Here is a 13,271-nt window from a genome sequence, read left to right as displayed (position 1 = left end):
GGCTCCCCTCCCCCTTCTCCCCCCACCATGGGAAGCCCTGCGGAGAGGGACCCTGCCCAGCAATCTCTGTATCTACCACAGTGCTGTGCACACAGCGGGGTCTCAGAACCTGCCTCCAACCTTGTCTGCTAGCCTCTGTGTGCTGGGTGAAGCTCAAGGACGACAGGGGTCTTGGGAAGCAGCCACGTGCCCAACTCAAGAAAGGTTTAGGCCGGCGCTGTGGCTCACTAGGCTAATCCTCAGCCTGCGGTGCCGGCACCCCTGGTTCTAGTTCTAGTCGGGGCCTCTTCCAGGCCAGCTCTCTGCTGTGGCCCGGGAAGGCAGTGGAGGATGGCCCAAGTGCTTGGGCCCTGCATCCACATGGGAGACCAGGAAGAAGCTCCTGGCTTTGGATCAGTGCAGCGCCGGCCGTGGTGGCCATTTGAGGGGTGAACCAACAGAGGGAAGACCTTTCTCTCTGTCACTCTAACTCTGGCTGTCAAAAAAAAAAAAAAAAAAGGCTTCGTTCAGTTCTATACCTGTCTCTCCTGCTTACACTTAGGCCGGACCCTGGCACAGAGCGATGTCCCCAGGCCCACCATGAGAAGTCACAGCACTCTGGAGCCTGTGACTACTGGTACAACTGTTTGTCACCCCACTGCAGACTGAAAAACCCTAGGGGCCCCATCTACCCAGGATGGAGCAAAGCTGAAGGATCACTACAGTCCAATCCTCCTGCCTCAAATCCCAGCAGCAGCCCACCCTCCCCACCCCCCCCACCCCCCGCCCACTGAAGTCTTTCCATGTTCTTATAAACTCAACTATACTCACCTCCCTGGAAAATGATCTGCCTTCCAGGAGATAATCTGACTTGGCTAGATAAATCTGGGTAAGCCGGCCTGGCTAAATATTGCCCCAAGGGAGGCTCCAAAGCTTACAGGCATGGTACGAAGCAGTAGCTAGACCTATAAGGTCAGTGTCAAGTCAACACCCTAAGGAAGGAAGGTGCTGTACCACTCACCAGGACTCCACTTCTGGAAACCAGCATCTGGTCCAGCGCCCACTGGAGTTCCCCGTCACTGAAATAGTGGGCAATCCTGACACAGAGAGAAGCTGTTCAAGACAGCACAGGCCAGGCCCAAGGGCAGGGCTTGGCAAGCTCTCATTTGAAAGCACCAATATCCTCAGATCCCCTAACCTCCTACCCTCACTGGTCCCTGGTCAAAGACAGACAACAGATGGCCGGCCTTCCCCCCATGGCACCAGCAACCCTGGCAATGCAGAAAGCTGTGCCTTGCCTGGACCAGTTTGTCCCACTACACCAGCAAAACAAGGTGGTCAGGTTGGATCATGACCACAGAGCCCCACTCCGTGCCTGCAGACACATCTGGCCCCTGGGCCGAGCTGCTACGCATTTAGGAGGTGGTGGTGTGTGTTTTTTTGGGGGTGTGTGGGAAATACCTTTATTTCATGAAATGAAGCAATTGTGTGACTGTAGAATCGAAAATAAAGCCAATGAAGATCATGGAACTAAATTATTGCAATTCAATTGTTTGACAGATCTGGCAGCCATGACAGGAATTGCGGAAGATGGCCAACTATGCCCGAGGCCCCTGAGGAAGGCAGGAGAGGTGCTACTGACCTTGTTGAGGCCCCTGTCCCGCTCACAAGGCCCTGTGAGTTCTGGTGAGACCTTCTCGGGCACTGAGTCCCAGGGTTAGCCTAACCTGTGGAAGACTGCTTGACCATGGGGCTGCAGTAGCTGAGATTCCCGAATTATAAAGAAAGTCAATTAAGATGGTTTAATACCAACAACAGCACAGGGGCTGGGGGCAGTGCTACTGAGGCTCCCACACAGTCCCCAGACACATATGCGGGCGGGCACACTGCCAGAGAAGCCCGCTTTCCCAGGAGTGGAGCTCACACCTTCCACGGGACCCCTGCCAACGTGGTGGCCAGGGTGCAGATGGGGATCCAGGAGATGATGGCCAGTAAAGAACACTTAGGAACTGCCTGGTTTCTCTTCCATCCCGGCACAGGGGGGAGCCCTAAAATCCTAGCAACCAAAGGACGCTTTTGGATAGGAGCAGCAAGAATTTTCCATGGCAGTCGCCTCTGCCAAAAGCAGGGAAGTGAGAGGAGCGGAAGAAATGAAGACACAAAGTAGCCGAGACTAAGGCATTCAGTCTGGGCTGCCTTTCCCTTAAAAGCCACGGACCACGACTGAAATCCTCCTAGCCACAGGGGCTCCCTGGCAGGCTACGGGGACTGTCGTACCTGGGCTCGCACAGGAAGGCTGTGTTCTCGCCGTCTGCCCTCCACACGAGCCATTCCCTGAAGGAGGGGTGGCAGAACATGCGGGTTTTGTCTCTCCTCTTGACGAGGAAGCAGGAGAGGGCATCCATCCGCTGCTGAAAGTCTTCCCATCCCTGCTCCCCATGGACGTGGCCGGCGTTCACAGCCTGGAATATCTGCTCGTCCGTCATGGGGTGCAGGGATGCTAGGGCCACGTTCAGAATGGGGAGCACTCGCTCAAAGGCCGACTGCGTCCTGAACTTCATGTTGCACTGCAGCAGGTAGAGCTCAGACAGAGACACCGGCACCACCTTGTAGCTGGCACTTTTGATGACCAGGTGGCCCCTCTGGAAGAGGTCCAGGGTGAGCTTGAGGTACAGGTAGGAGCCGAGGCTGCGCAGGACCAGGTGGCTGCTCACTTTCCCGATGAGGGCGGCGTCCGCCTTGCCGTTCAGGGAGATGTTGCTGAGGATGTCCTGGCTGCTCTGCACCCTGTGCTGGACGTAGGCATGCAGGTCGCTGTGGATGTGCTGGTTGTCTGGAAAGTCGTCCAAGGAGAGCTTGACGAAGGGCAGTGCACTTATGATTTCCTGCAGGGGGACAAAAGCCCAAAACCCCACAGTATCACTCTACAGATTGTTTTCAATTTCAGTAGTATTGCGAACCACATTCACTAGTTTTCTTTCAAGGAGGATTTTCATGGATTAGAGTGACTCATTGTTCTGTATTAAAACTTGTAATAGGATCAGGTGAAGATAAAAAGCTTATGTGAAAGAAATCCTGATGTGAGATGGAATCAGTAAAGGCTTTCCCAAGGCCCTGATCCAAGGACTTGGAGCCCCGAGCTGACGCTGGTAACCAAGCCAGCAGCAGCACTCGGGCAGCAAGAACGTGCAGTGTCCCAGTGCCCGTAATCCCTACACCTTGCAAGTGGTTAAACACCGAGGAAGAACACAAGCCAACAGCACACATCTGAGAGCACAGCCGGACAGGAGATCAAGAAGCATCCTCCCTGAGCTGGGAGAGGCTGTGCAACCCAGTCGGGAAGCCTGAGCCTGCTCCCAGGCTGTGTCCCAGCGACAGAGGGCAGTAGCAAAGCTGTCTCTTCAGTGTAGCACAGCAGTATCTGTGAAGCTGTTTTTGAGTAAACATTTATGAAGTACAACATACAGTGGTAAATGAATCACAGTTGCACAGTGTCGTTAATTTTAACAAAGACAAATATGTCTGTGTAGGACACCCCCAGAAGCCCAAGGCTTTGATCCATCCCTCCTCCACGGTAAAAGTTAGCAGAGAGGAGTTTCACCTCCCACTACCTTTTTGGAAGTATTTAAGTACATGTCCTCATTAAATGCAGTAATTGTAGGCAGAGGACAGAGTGTAGCTACTCCCATTCCACACGAGTGCTAACTAAACCTCTGACTGTTCACACAGCCAGCAAATGAGGCATATAGGGTCTTCTCTTCCTCTACTCTGTTGATTGCCAAATTATTCTTGGTGAAAAATGACTGGAAGGGGCCAGTGTTGTGGCACAGCAAGACTCTGCTTGCAACACCAGTACCCCCTGTAAGTACTGGTTCCAGTCCTGGCTGCTCTGCTTCTGATTCAGCTACCTGCTAATGTGCCTGGAAAGGCAGAAGAGGAAGGTCCAAATACTTGGGTCCCTGCCACCCACATGGGAGACCTGGATGGAGTTTCAGGCTCCTGGCTTCAGCCTGGATCAGCTTTGGCCATCACAGCTATTTGGAGACTGAACCAGCAGATAGAAACATGCATGCTCTCTTTATCACTTTACTTTTCAAATGAATAAAAATAAATCTTTTAAAACAATGACTGAAAAGCATAGGAATCAAATTTCCCTAAGAATAAATAACAAGTTAGGCTAAGCTCTAATTCTACTTTTAATGAGGAAAAAACAATAAATAACCTGAATGCTGTTTTAAAGTATCATCAAAAATCGGCCGGCGCCATGGCTCAACAGGCTAATTCTCCACCTGCGGCACCAGCACCCCGGGTACTAGTCCCAGTCGGGGCGCCGGATTCTGTCCGGGTTGCCCCTCTTCCAGGCCAGCTGTCTGCTGTGGCCCGGGAAGGCAGTGGAGGATGGCCCAAGTGCTTGGGCCCTTCATCCACATGGGAGACCAGGAGAAGCACCTGGCTCCTGGCTTTGGATTAGCGCGATGCGTCGGCCGCAGCTCACCGGCCGCGGCGGCCATTGGAGGGTGAACCAATGGTAAAGGAAGACCTTTCCTCTCTGTCTTTCTCTGTCCACTCTGCCTGTCAAAAAAAAAAAAAAAAAAAGTATCATCAAAAATCACAATCAAATGTTGAAATGCGGGGCCAGTGCTGTGGCATAGCTGGTTAAGCCGCTGCCTGCAACACCAGCATCCCACATGGATGCCAATTCGATTCCTAGATGCTCCACTTCCAATCCAGCTCCTGGCTAATGTGCCTGGGAAGGCAGCAGAAGATGTTCCAAGTGCTTGAGCCTCTACACCTACATAGCAAACCTGGAAGAAGCTCCTGGCTCCTGGCTTTCATCTGGCCCCGATCCAGCCATTGAGGACATTTGGGGAGTGAACCAGAGCTGATCAAAGATCTTTCTTTCCCCCTCTCTGTAACTCTTTCAAATAAATAAATCAATCTTTAAAAACAAAGTCAAAATGCTTTTACTAAAAAAAGGATAGGTCTGGAGAGACTGCTACTGATTAAGACATACATTGAGTTTCAATGAGGTAAGAGATGGAGGATGAAAAAAAATCACTTTTCTTCACTGCAAATGTTAACTCACGTTTAAGTCTGATGAAAAAAATAGCTCTCTCAGAACAGGCCTCACAATCTCTCTTCATCCCTCACTTTTCTCTCCAAAAAAAGCTCAAAGCCCTACCACAAACCCATGCAGATACGCACACGCAGAAATAGCATTCAACTCTGGTAGACCAACTGGCCCCATACACTGCCCAGTGAGAAGGCAGGCGGTACTCAGCACCAACCACATGCCACCTGAGTGTCCGTGAACACACGGTAGGGACTGACAAGGACAGAGTTCCTCCCAGAGCCGGGCTCTGTGAACTCACTGCTCAAAGTTGTCACTGTTTCCAAATTCAGCAGCCACATTGTTTATAACAGTTCGGGTCATTAGTATTTATCACACAGTAAAACTGGAGTACAGGGACTTGGAAAGAGATTTGAGAATTGTTTTGTACCTGAAAATTCGCACGCACAGTCACAATCAACTTCAGCCAGGCAGGAAATTTAGAAATTATTTTGGTAATAAATGAAGAAAGTGTATCTCCATAATCAGGTTTATGAAACTCAGCTTCATTTAAGCCATCTATCAAGATAATGTACTCTTCTTCAGGAATTTTCTGCTCTGAAGGATAAAATAAAGTCAAATTAAGAAATCATACATTTCTATCAGATGGCACCACCCCGTGTATGTTAACGCACAAAGTGTTAGGAAAAACTAAAAGGTTTACATATGGCAGAAGACATAGTTTTCACAGAAGCATATTTTCTATTAAATTTATCATGAAAACCAGAGCACAGAGCCAAAAGAAAACCAATTCTCACAAAGCAGTTTCCAGAAACATACTGTGTTACACACATGAGCAGAATCTCACTCATGTACGTAACACAGTTAGCTCCTCATAAGGCAGCATCACCGTGGGGGCCACAGCTGCAAACTGACACACACAGACACAGTCTGAAGAGACCCTCCGTCCCCTCTGGGAACCCTCCAGACGATCCTGTACAGTCCAAGGGCCGCCCACCCTCCAGAGCTAACTGCCACACAGTGGTGAGGGTGAGGCCAGGCTCCCGGAGCACCAGCCACCACCTAGCTTCCTACTGCTGAGGGCCAACTCTGGGTGCAGGGATGCAGAAGGAACGGTGGCATCCCTTCCCAACCTTCTCCCTTGCACCGTCTGGCAGAGGTGCCACGAGACAGATGAACGAGCCCCGAGGGTGGGGAGGAAGGATGGAAACCCGAAGGTTCCACCACGTCACTAATATCCTCTACCCTGCAGAATATTCAGGGGAAACCAAATCAGATGAAACCTCTAGAAAGCAACTCTTAGTATCAACTCAGGCAAAGAGGGTCCCTGGAAAAAAACAAACAGGCAGTAAGTTCCCCAAACAATCTGCTTATTTCCCTGTCACCTAGGAGTGTCAAACACAGCAGCAACATTCTGTTTTTGCCTGCAAGTCATCTAAACAGCTTCGTTTCAAGGGAGATACCCCTCCCCTGAGGCCGTCCACTGGCGCTGGGGGCACGTGGGCTCCCCAGACATAGGTAGGATGTCCCTCCCAAGCAAGCTGTCAGCTGTGGCTGGTAAGCCTGTCTCCAGACTCACCGGCATCTCCCTCACTAACAGCTTCTTGTGCTGCATGTTGTGACCCTGTGGCTTTAAATCACACCTCCAGGGTGGTTGCAATCTTTCACTCAGAGCTAGCAGAGGAGGGGGCTGAGCCCCTAAGGGAGAGACAGACGTCTCCAGGAGACCCATGCTATCTCCACAAGCCCCAAGCCAATCAACATACAGTATGTGAAACCCCCCATCCAATGGGCAGCCCCACAGAATGACCCAATGGAAAAAAATACAGCAATGCCTTAAAAACCCAGGACACTTCCTCAAAGCCAGTGTCCCACTCGGCACTCCGCCTCGTCTCCTCTTGGACCAGACACTTTCTCTGTAGCTTGCCAATAAAATAAAAGTTTCTTTTCTAATAAAAGCATCTGCCTCTTTGCAAACTGTTTCCTGGCTTTTTATTTCTATACTGAGCTGAGGAAAAGAACCCACGAAACTCACTCCCGTAACCGTCCTCCCCTCCAAGACCGGTAACATCTCCCAGACACGCAAGATCCTTGCTGAGGAAGGCAATTGGGAAACATGGAAAGGCTCTCTGCCCTCCCGTTTTGCCTAGGAGCAAACACAAAATTGCCAGTCTTCCTTCCCCACGGGGAAGGACAGCAGGTAATCACTGGACAGCACCAAAGGCTCCCAACCATCAGCTTTCCCGGTTTTGCCCTCCCAGGGTTTCCTGCCTTCTAAAGTTTACTGCTGTTTGTTGAAGATTCAGGATCAGCAGGAGGTTCTAGCCACTGCTTTGAGCTGCCTTTCCCTGCGGCTTCCCCTGCGTGACCCCTGGTAACAGCCTTGCTCCTCTCGTCAGTCTGTCTACTGTGGGTACACTGCACAGCCTCAGATGCCCCGGACCCTCAAGAGCATGGAGAGAAGACCTCCTCTCGTTCCAGTTACAGGCGGCCGTCTTGTACTTCTTAGCTGAGGCAGTTTACACTCTACCTTCAGGGCAAAAGGAGGGCCCACAAGGAGATGGTTCCCAGGAAGAGGACGGACATGTGTCATTCATCCACACCTCTCTCCTGCCCCGAGCCCAGTGAACCACCGAGCACCCGAGCCACGACTGGGAGGGGCTGTGGGTGACCGGCCACAGGTACCGTTTCTCAGGGTGATGAGCGGCTCCAGCACACCCCTCTTGAAAGCGGCCACGGGGTCCTGCACGCAGGATCTGAGGCTGAGCATGCTCTGCAGCTGTGGCTCCTTGATCAGAAGGTCTCTGTAGGCGGCCAGCTGATGGGAGCGGCAGAGCAAGGCCGCCACGCTGTGCACGAACTCGGGGACCAGGCAGGTGTACGTGTTGTCAGCCTGGCAGTAGTGGTAGGCCACCACCTAGAGGGGAAACAGAGCGGTCAGTGTCTCCCTGCCTCTTCACAGCAGGATCTCACAGGAAAACACAACTCCACCCATCCACTGCGACACCAAAATCCACTGCCGCCGCTCCCTAGGACTGCGTCGTTAATTTGCTTAATGGCTTCGTTTATTCCCTTCCTTTTTTCACGTGGTTTCTAAGTTCTCAGCATACCTTAAATTGCAGCCACAAATGCAGTTTGATTAGCAAAAAACAACACAACTGACAGTTCGGGAATATAATGATAGTCATTTTATAACCTGGCATAAAGCAATGCCCATGTTCTCAACACTACAAAATGCCACCTTCACTATATTAAAAAAAAATTTATTTATTTGAAAGTCAGAGTTACAGAAAGAAAGGAAAGATAGAGAGATTCTCCATCCGCTGGTTCACTCCCCAGATGGCCACAATGGCCAGGGCTGAGCCAGGCTGAAGCCAGGAGCTAGGAGCTTCATCTGGGTCTCCCACGTGGGCAGGAGGGGCCCAGGTATTTGGGCCACCTTCTGCTGCTTTCCCAGGCACATAAGCAGGGAGCTAGATCAGAAGTGAAGCAGCTGGGACTCAAATCGGCCCTCTTCACTACATTTCTTCCTCAGGAACATTGGCACTCTTCAGGGAGCCCTCTGCTCATCCCAGGAAACAGGTGAGGCTGCAGGCAGCCCAGGTCATAATGATCACTTGCTCAGGCCCTCAGCCCCTCCCCACACCTGCACTTCTTCAAGGAAGGCGAGAACATGATGGAGATGGTACACGGGATGTCTGAGGAAGCAAATCAGCAGGGAGCACGTGCCTGCCCATCCTGTTCAGGCAGGCACAGGGGGACAGCAGGGGCTGCCCTGGCACCGAAGGGTGAGGAGTAGTCCTGGTCACAGCGGGTGATTTGCTGGAGACCCCAAGGAAAGTGCTGGAAGCAGAGCTCCTTGGAGTGGAGGCACGCTGTGGATAAATGATAGCTTCACGACTGTCCCAAAGGAGTGTGTAGTGAGCAAGGTGAAAAGGCTAAACACAAGCAGAAAGGGCTCTTTGTTTTCTCCTGTTTAACGTTCAGCTAGCACAGCTGCAGAGCTACTGGCCCTGGGGCACAGCTGAAGCTCCTTGCCAAAGCCACAGGGACAGTCCTGGATGGGGGGAGGGGATCCAGGTCTGTGGGCTCTTAGAAAGGAAGCTGCAACAGCAAAGGTGGAGCAGCTTTTTCCAGGCCCACCTGGACGGGCCAGGCCAGTACTGATTGAGACTAACTTCTTCAGCACTCAGGAAAGCTGCCGGCTCTCCAGCTCTTACCTGGACAGAGATTAACAGGATCACACAGGAGACCCCAGGAGCTTGTGCAAACTGCCATGAGAATCCGAGAGCATGGTCTCACACGCTGTGGACAAGGCAGCTGAATGGTGGGGCCACCAACAGGGTGTTTTCCTGTTTTTTTAATTTATTTATTTCTAACTGGCTCATAAAAACTGTACATATTTACAGGGCACCAGGTGTTATCCTCATACATTTACACATTTGTACAATGTTCAAGTCAGTGTAAACCTATCTGTCTTTCCTCTGTTTTAGATCCACTTTAAATCACCAACATGTACTGTCAGATACAAGCATAAGCCTAGTCTTAGAGTAACTTTTATAATGCTTTTGCGTCTGTTACGTGGGTAATTATGTGTTCCTGAGTACTGGGTCTTGACTGAAAGACATATTTCTTGGTGTGGGTCATAGTCAGAGGGCTTTGAAAAGTCCCTGGAGCAGAGGAGGCTCTGCAGCTTGCAACACACACCATCAACCCAAGTGGCAAACCAGGGGTGAGAGATGCAGTTGCTCAAATGCAGGAGGGTGGATTATGAGCCAGGGATGGAGGATGTGGTTCAGAAAGAAACTTCCTGAAGGACCTTGATGACCATGAAGTTAGGAAGCAAGTGTCAACTGAGCCTCTCTCACAACCTCACAAGAAGCCACTGCTGCAAAGAGGCAGGGAACCAAGGGCCTCGGGTGACAGAACACAGGCAGAAGCCTAGGTCACGCTGAAAGCTCCAATCTCCTGCTCACATAAAAACTAAGGAGAGCATGTGCATATAAATCAGGATGGATGGGTGGTGGGCGTGCGCTATTTCCTGCTACTCTAATGAACAAAAGTTCACTGATGGTGTCGTAGGATATTTATTCTCATTCATACATTTGGAGTATTCTATCATACTTTTATCAACAGCTATATTTAGCATTAAGCAGTTGCTCTGTTTTTTAAGACCACCCTTTCAGTTCACCGCACAGAAACCAAACTAGCACGCTGCCCTATCAGATTACCTTAGAAGCGAGGTATTTTACTGCATCCTCTCTTGGTCTCTGGTTTTCGGGGGCCCCAGACCCAGCAGGTGCTTTAGCCGCATTGGGACCACTTGTAGAAGAAGCCGGTGAGAGCAGCGGAGCGAAAGGAAGCTCCTGGGAGGGATCCGCCGCTGCCAAGAGATGCATTTCATTATTTCCATCCACACAGGGATACAGTGGACACAGCATATTTCTTGACTGTCTCAGAGAGTGTTATCACAGGTAATGAGTGAAGACGGCCAAAATGAGAACACAAGTCCCTGTCTTCCACCCACCCAGTCTCCTTCCTGCAGAACACTGTTTCTGGTTTCCTTTATTAAATTAATTTTGGTTTAAAAAAAAAAAAAACTCTCATATGGCTCCCTTGTTGTTCACCATGTGTGGAGATGCTTTCTTTTAATGGGCCTGTAACACAGACAGGAAACAATGAACAGGCAAAGATCTGGCTACTCTATCCACCACTAACTCGGTCTTCATAATTTTGCAAACCCAGAATAGAAGACAAAGCCTGTGGCAAACAGGAAATGAAAGAATTTTCCATGATTCCCTTTGGCTTGTTCTGCGAGGAGCCCTACTCCTTGGGTTTTAGGACAAAAAACTCCACAGGCTTTTGGTCAGTCCTCACTGCCCACCTCTGCCCGTGTGAAGAGGGGCACAGGAAGGCTCTAGGTCAGGAGGAGAGCAGTAAAGGCGGGCCTCACCAGGCCACAGCCAGACACACACTATGACAGACACGCGTGTTCAGAGAGCTCACTTAACACACCTACACCACATCTGGAACAACCCGAGGAAGTTATGTAATTTATGTCTACGCAAACAGCCACTGCCTTTATCTAGCCTGCATCAATGTAACAAACTGGACAAGTAATTAAACACAGCCTTACCCTTGGGTGACGAGCTGGGGCTGTGGGAGGCAATCTGCCTCATGCGGCTCCCATGGCAGCTAAGTGCCACCAACTTGGAAATGATTGCTGTCTTCCCAAATCCCACGTTCCCAACGACAACCGCTCCTCTGTTTTCTGTCAGTTCCGTGTTCCTCAAGTTCTCTTCTATCTGGTGAAAGAGCCAGTCCCTTCCCACAAACACAGAGTCCGTCGTTATGCTTGGTACTTCAAACAGCAGGGGTTTCAACAAGATGTCTTGTGGCTTATATGGAGCAAATCGTGCTATATAAAAAAAAAAAAAGCATTGTTTTAGAATGTCAAAATGCCACACTCTAAGAAATTCAATATATCATTGCCTGTGTGTGTGTGTGACACTTACTAGAGCCTTCATCAGCCACATAAGGAATCAGTATTTTCAATCTGGTGCCAACAATGCTTCTGTAATTCCTCATTTCACACACTCTGTTGGTCTTACAAAGTGTCCTGCTAAATGGCCTTCCAGTCCATTCCTGCTACCAAGTTATTCTCATGACTCAACTCAGACACACAGAGGATGTGGTGCAAGGGTCAAACCGTGTCTCGCTGGTGTATCTGAAACTGTCTTTAAGACAGGTTTCTTGGGGCCAGGGTTTTAGCATAGAGGGCAAATCCACTGCCTGCCATGCTGGCAATTCATATGGGCACCAGTTTGATTCCAGGCTGATCCACTTCTGAACCAGCTCCCTGCTAATGTGCCTGGGAAATCAGCCGAGGATGGCCTGAGGACTTGGGCCCCTGCCACCCATGTGGGAGACTTGCCAGATGCCCGTGGCTGCTGCTGGCTTCAGCTCTGCCCAACCCTGGATGTTGTGGCCACCTATGGAACGAACCAGAGGATGGAAGACCTTTCTCTCTCTCTGTAACTCTTTCAAACAAATAAATGAATCTTAAAAAAACAAACAATAAAAAGCATCTTCCATGTTTCTTTCACTACTGAAGTAGTCACATGGAAGCACTCTGCCTGCAGACAGGAGCAGAGCTCTCGGCCGGGAGGGGTGGTGCTTTGCCCATGCAGTGAGGCTGTGCCTGCGTCACTGGCAGACACAGGACACGGCTGATGCGATCCAAGGAACCAAAGCAAAGCTGACTCTGTTAGGAACACAAAATCTAATCAGTGTTCAACCACTCTTCACTGCAGAGTAACTTCCTGCAGAGCTCCAGAAGCAAGCAGAGCACATATTTTAAGGAAGAAGCTCAAAACTGTTAGGGATGCTCTCCGAAACCACCCTATTGGTATTTTTTAAGCTCATGCATTTGTGCACACACTTCCCATCGTGCTCTAAGCACGGTCGGTCTGAACACTGGTTATCACGGACTTTCAGTGTGAAGTGAAGGAGTTCCTCAAGTCCATTATCACAGTGGATGCAAGGATAAATACCTGTAACTTCCTGTGCCCTACCTCCTGCCGTATTGTGCCATGGTAATCGAATTGATGTTCTTAGAGGGGCATTTCTCTGTCCATCTAAGTAGCTCAGATCTTCCAACTTCGTTGAGCTTGTTGCTGTAATATTAAACAGAAATTTAGTCTATTGCAAGTTGAGTTCAACATGGTACCTAAAATAGTTATAAACTGCAAAGCTGTTCAGGTCAGGCTTTGAACAAAATTTATTTGTTTGCCTTGGTTTATTCTTCTAGCAACGTCATGCATTGAAAAAACATAAAAACAAAGTTTAAAAATTTTTTAAAAGCAAAGTTACATTGGTATGTTTGTCAGAATTCTCCAACTCTCCTTAAAAAACAGTTTGCCATAATTTTTTTTAATGTAAAAACTTGACAATAAAAAGCATCACACAGAAAGCTGCTTCATACTTACTGCAAACACATGGCACGATACTAGATTCTCCTGCAGCCCTGGGGAGCTTTCTCAGTGTCTGGAACACCAACCTTACTAATTAAATGAGCAGATCTGTACATTCAATTCCACAGCCCTCAGAATACTGCAAGGTGGCTCTTGATGGTATAAGTATCAACATACTCCTAAGCTTCAAATATATTTTGGTATATTTTAATGTAGAATACATTTATACTATATTATGTATAATATAT

General features: G+C 49.6%; 1 protein-coding gene across 14 annotated transcripts in view; it reads right to left on the bottom strand.

Annotated features, from left to right (window-relative positions):
- The window catches only part of TANC1 (tetratricopeptide repeat, ankyrin repeat and coiled-coil containing 1), a 342,597-nt gene that overhangs the window by 44,738 nt on the left and 284,588 nt on the right, over positions 1–13,271 (bottom strand). For 12 of the 14 annotated variants that reach the window (XM_062187057.1, XM_062187098.1, XM_062187066.1 and 9 more), the window contains 6 exons: positions 12,604–12,726; positions 11,187–11,468; positions 10,282–10,433; positions 7,736–7,967; positions 5,481–5,647; positions 2,257–2,864 (listed from right to left, as the gene is read on the bottom strand). In XM_062187057.1, the coding sequence (XP_062043041.1) occupies positions 2,257–2,864; positions 5,481–5,647; positions 7,736–7,967; positions 10,282–10,433; positions 11,187–11,468; positions 12,604–12,726 (1,564 nt within the window). The remainder of the gene's footprint in view (positions 1–2,256; positions 2,865–5,480; positions 5,648–7,735; positions 7,968–10,281; positions 10,434–11,186; positions 11,469–12,603; positions 12,727–13,271) is intronic. The other 2 variants (XM_062187068.1, XM_062187071.1) reach the window with 1 other exon arrangement.

This window comes from Lepus europaeus, chromosome 1 (genome assembly GCF_033115175.1).
Source record: "Lepus europaeus isolate LE1 chromosome 1, mLepTim1.pri, whole genome shotgun sequence".
NCBI lineage: Eukaryota > Metazoa > Chordata > Mammalia > Lagomorpha > Leporidae > Lepus > Lepus europaeus.
The sequence above is the reverse complement of the archived record's forward strand: the minus strand, read 5'-3'. Positions and strand labels throughout refer to the sequence as shown.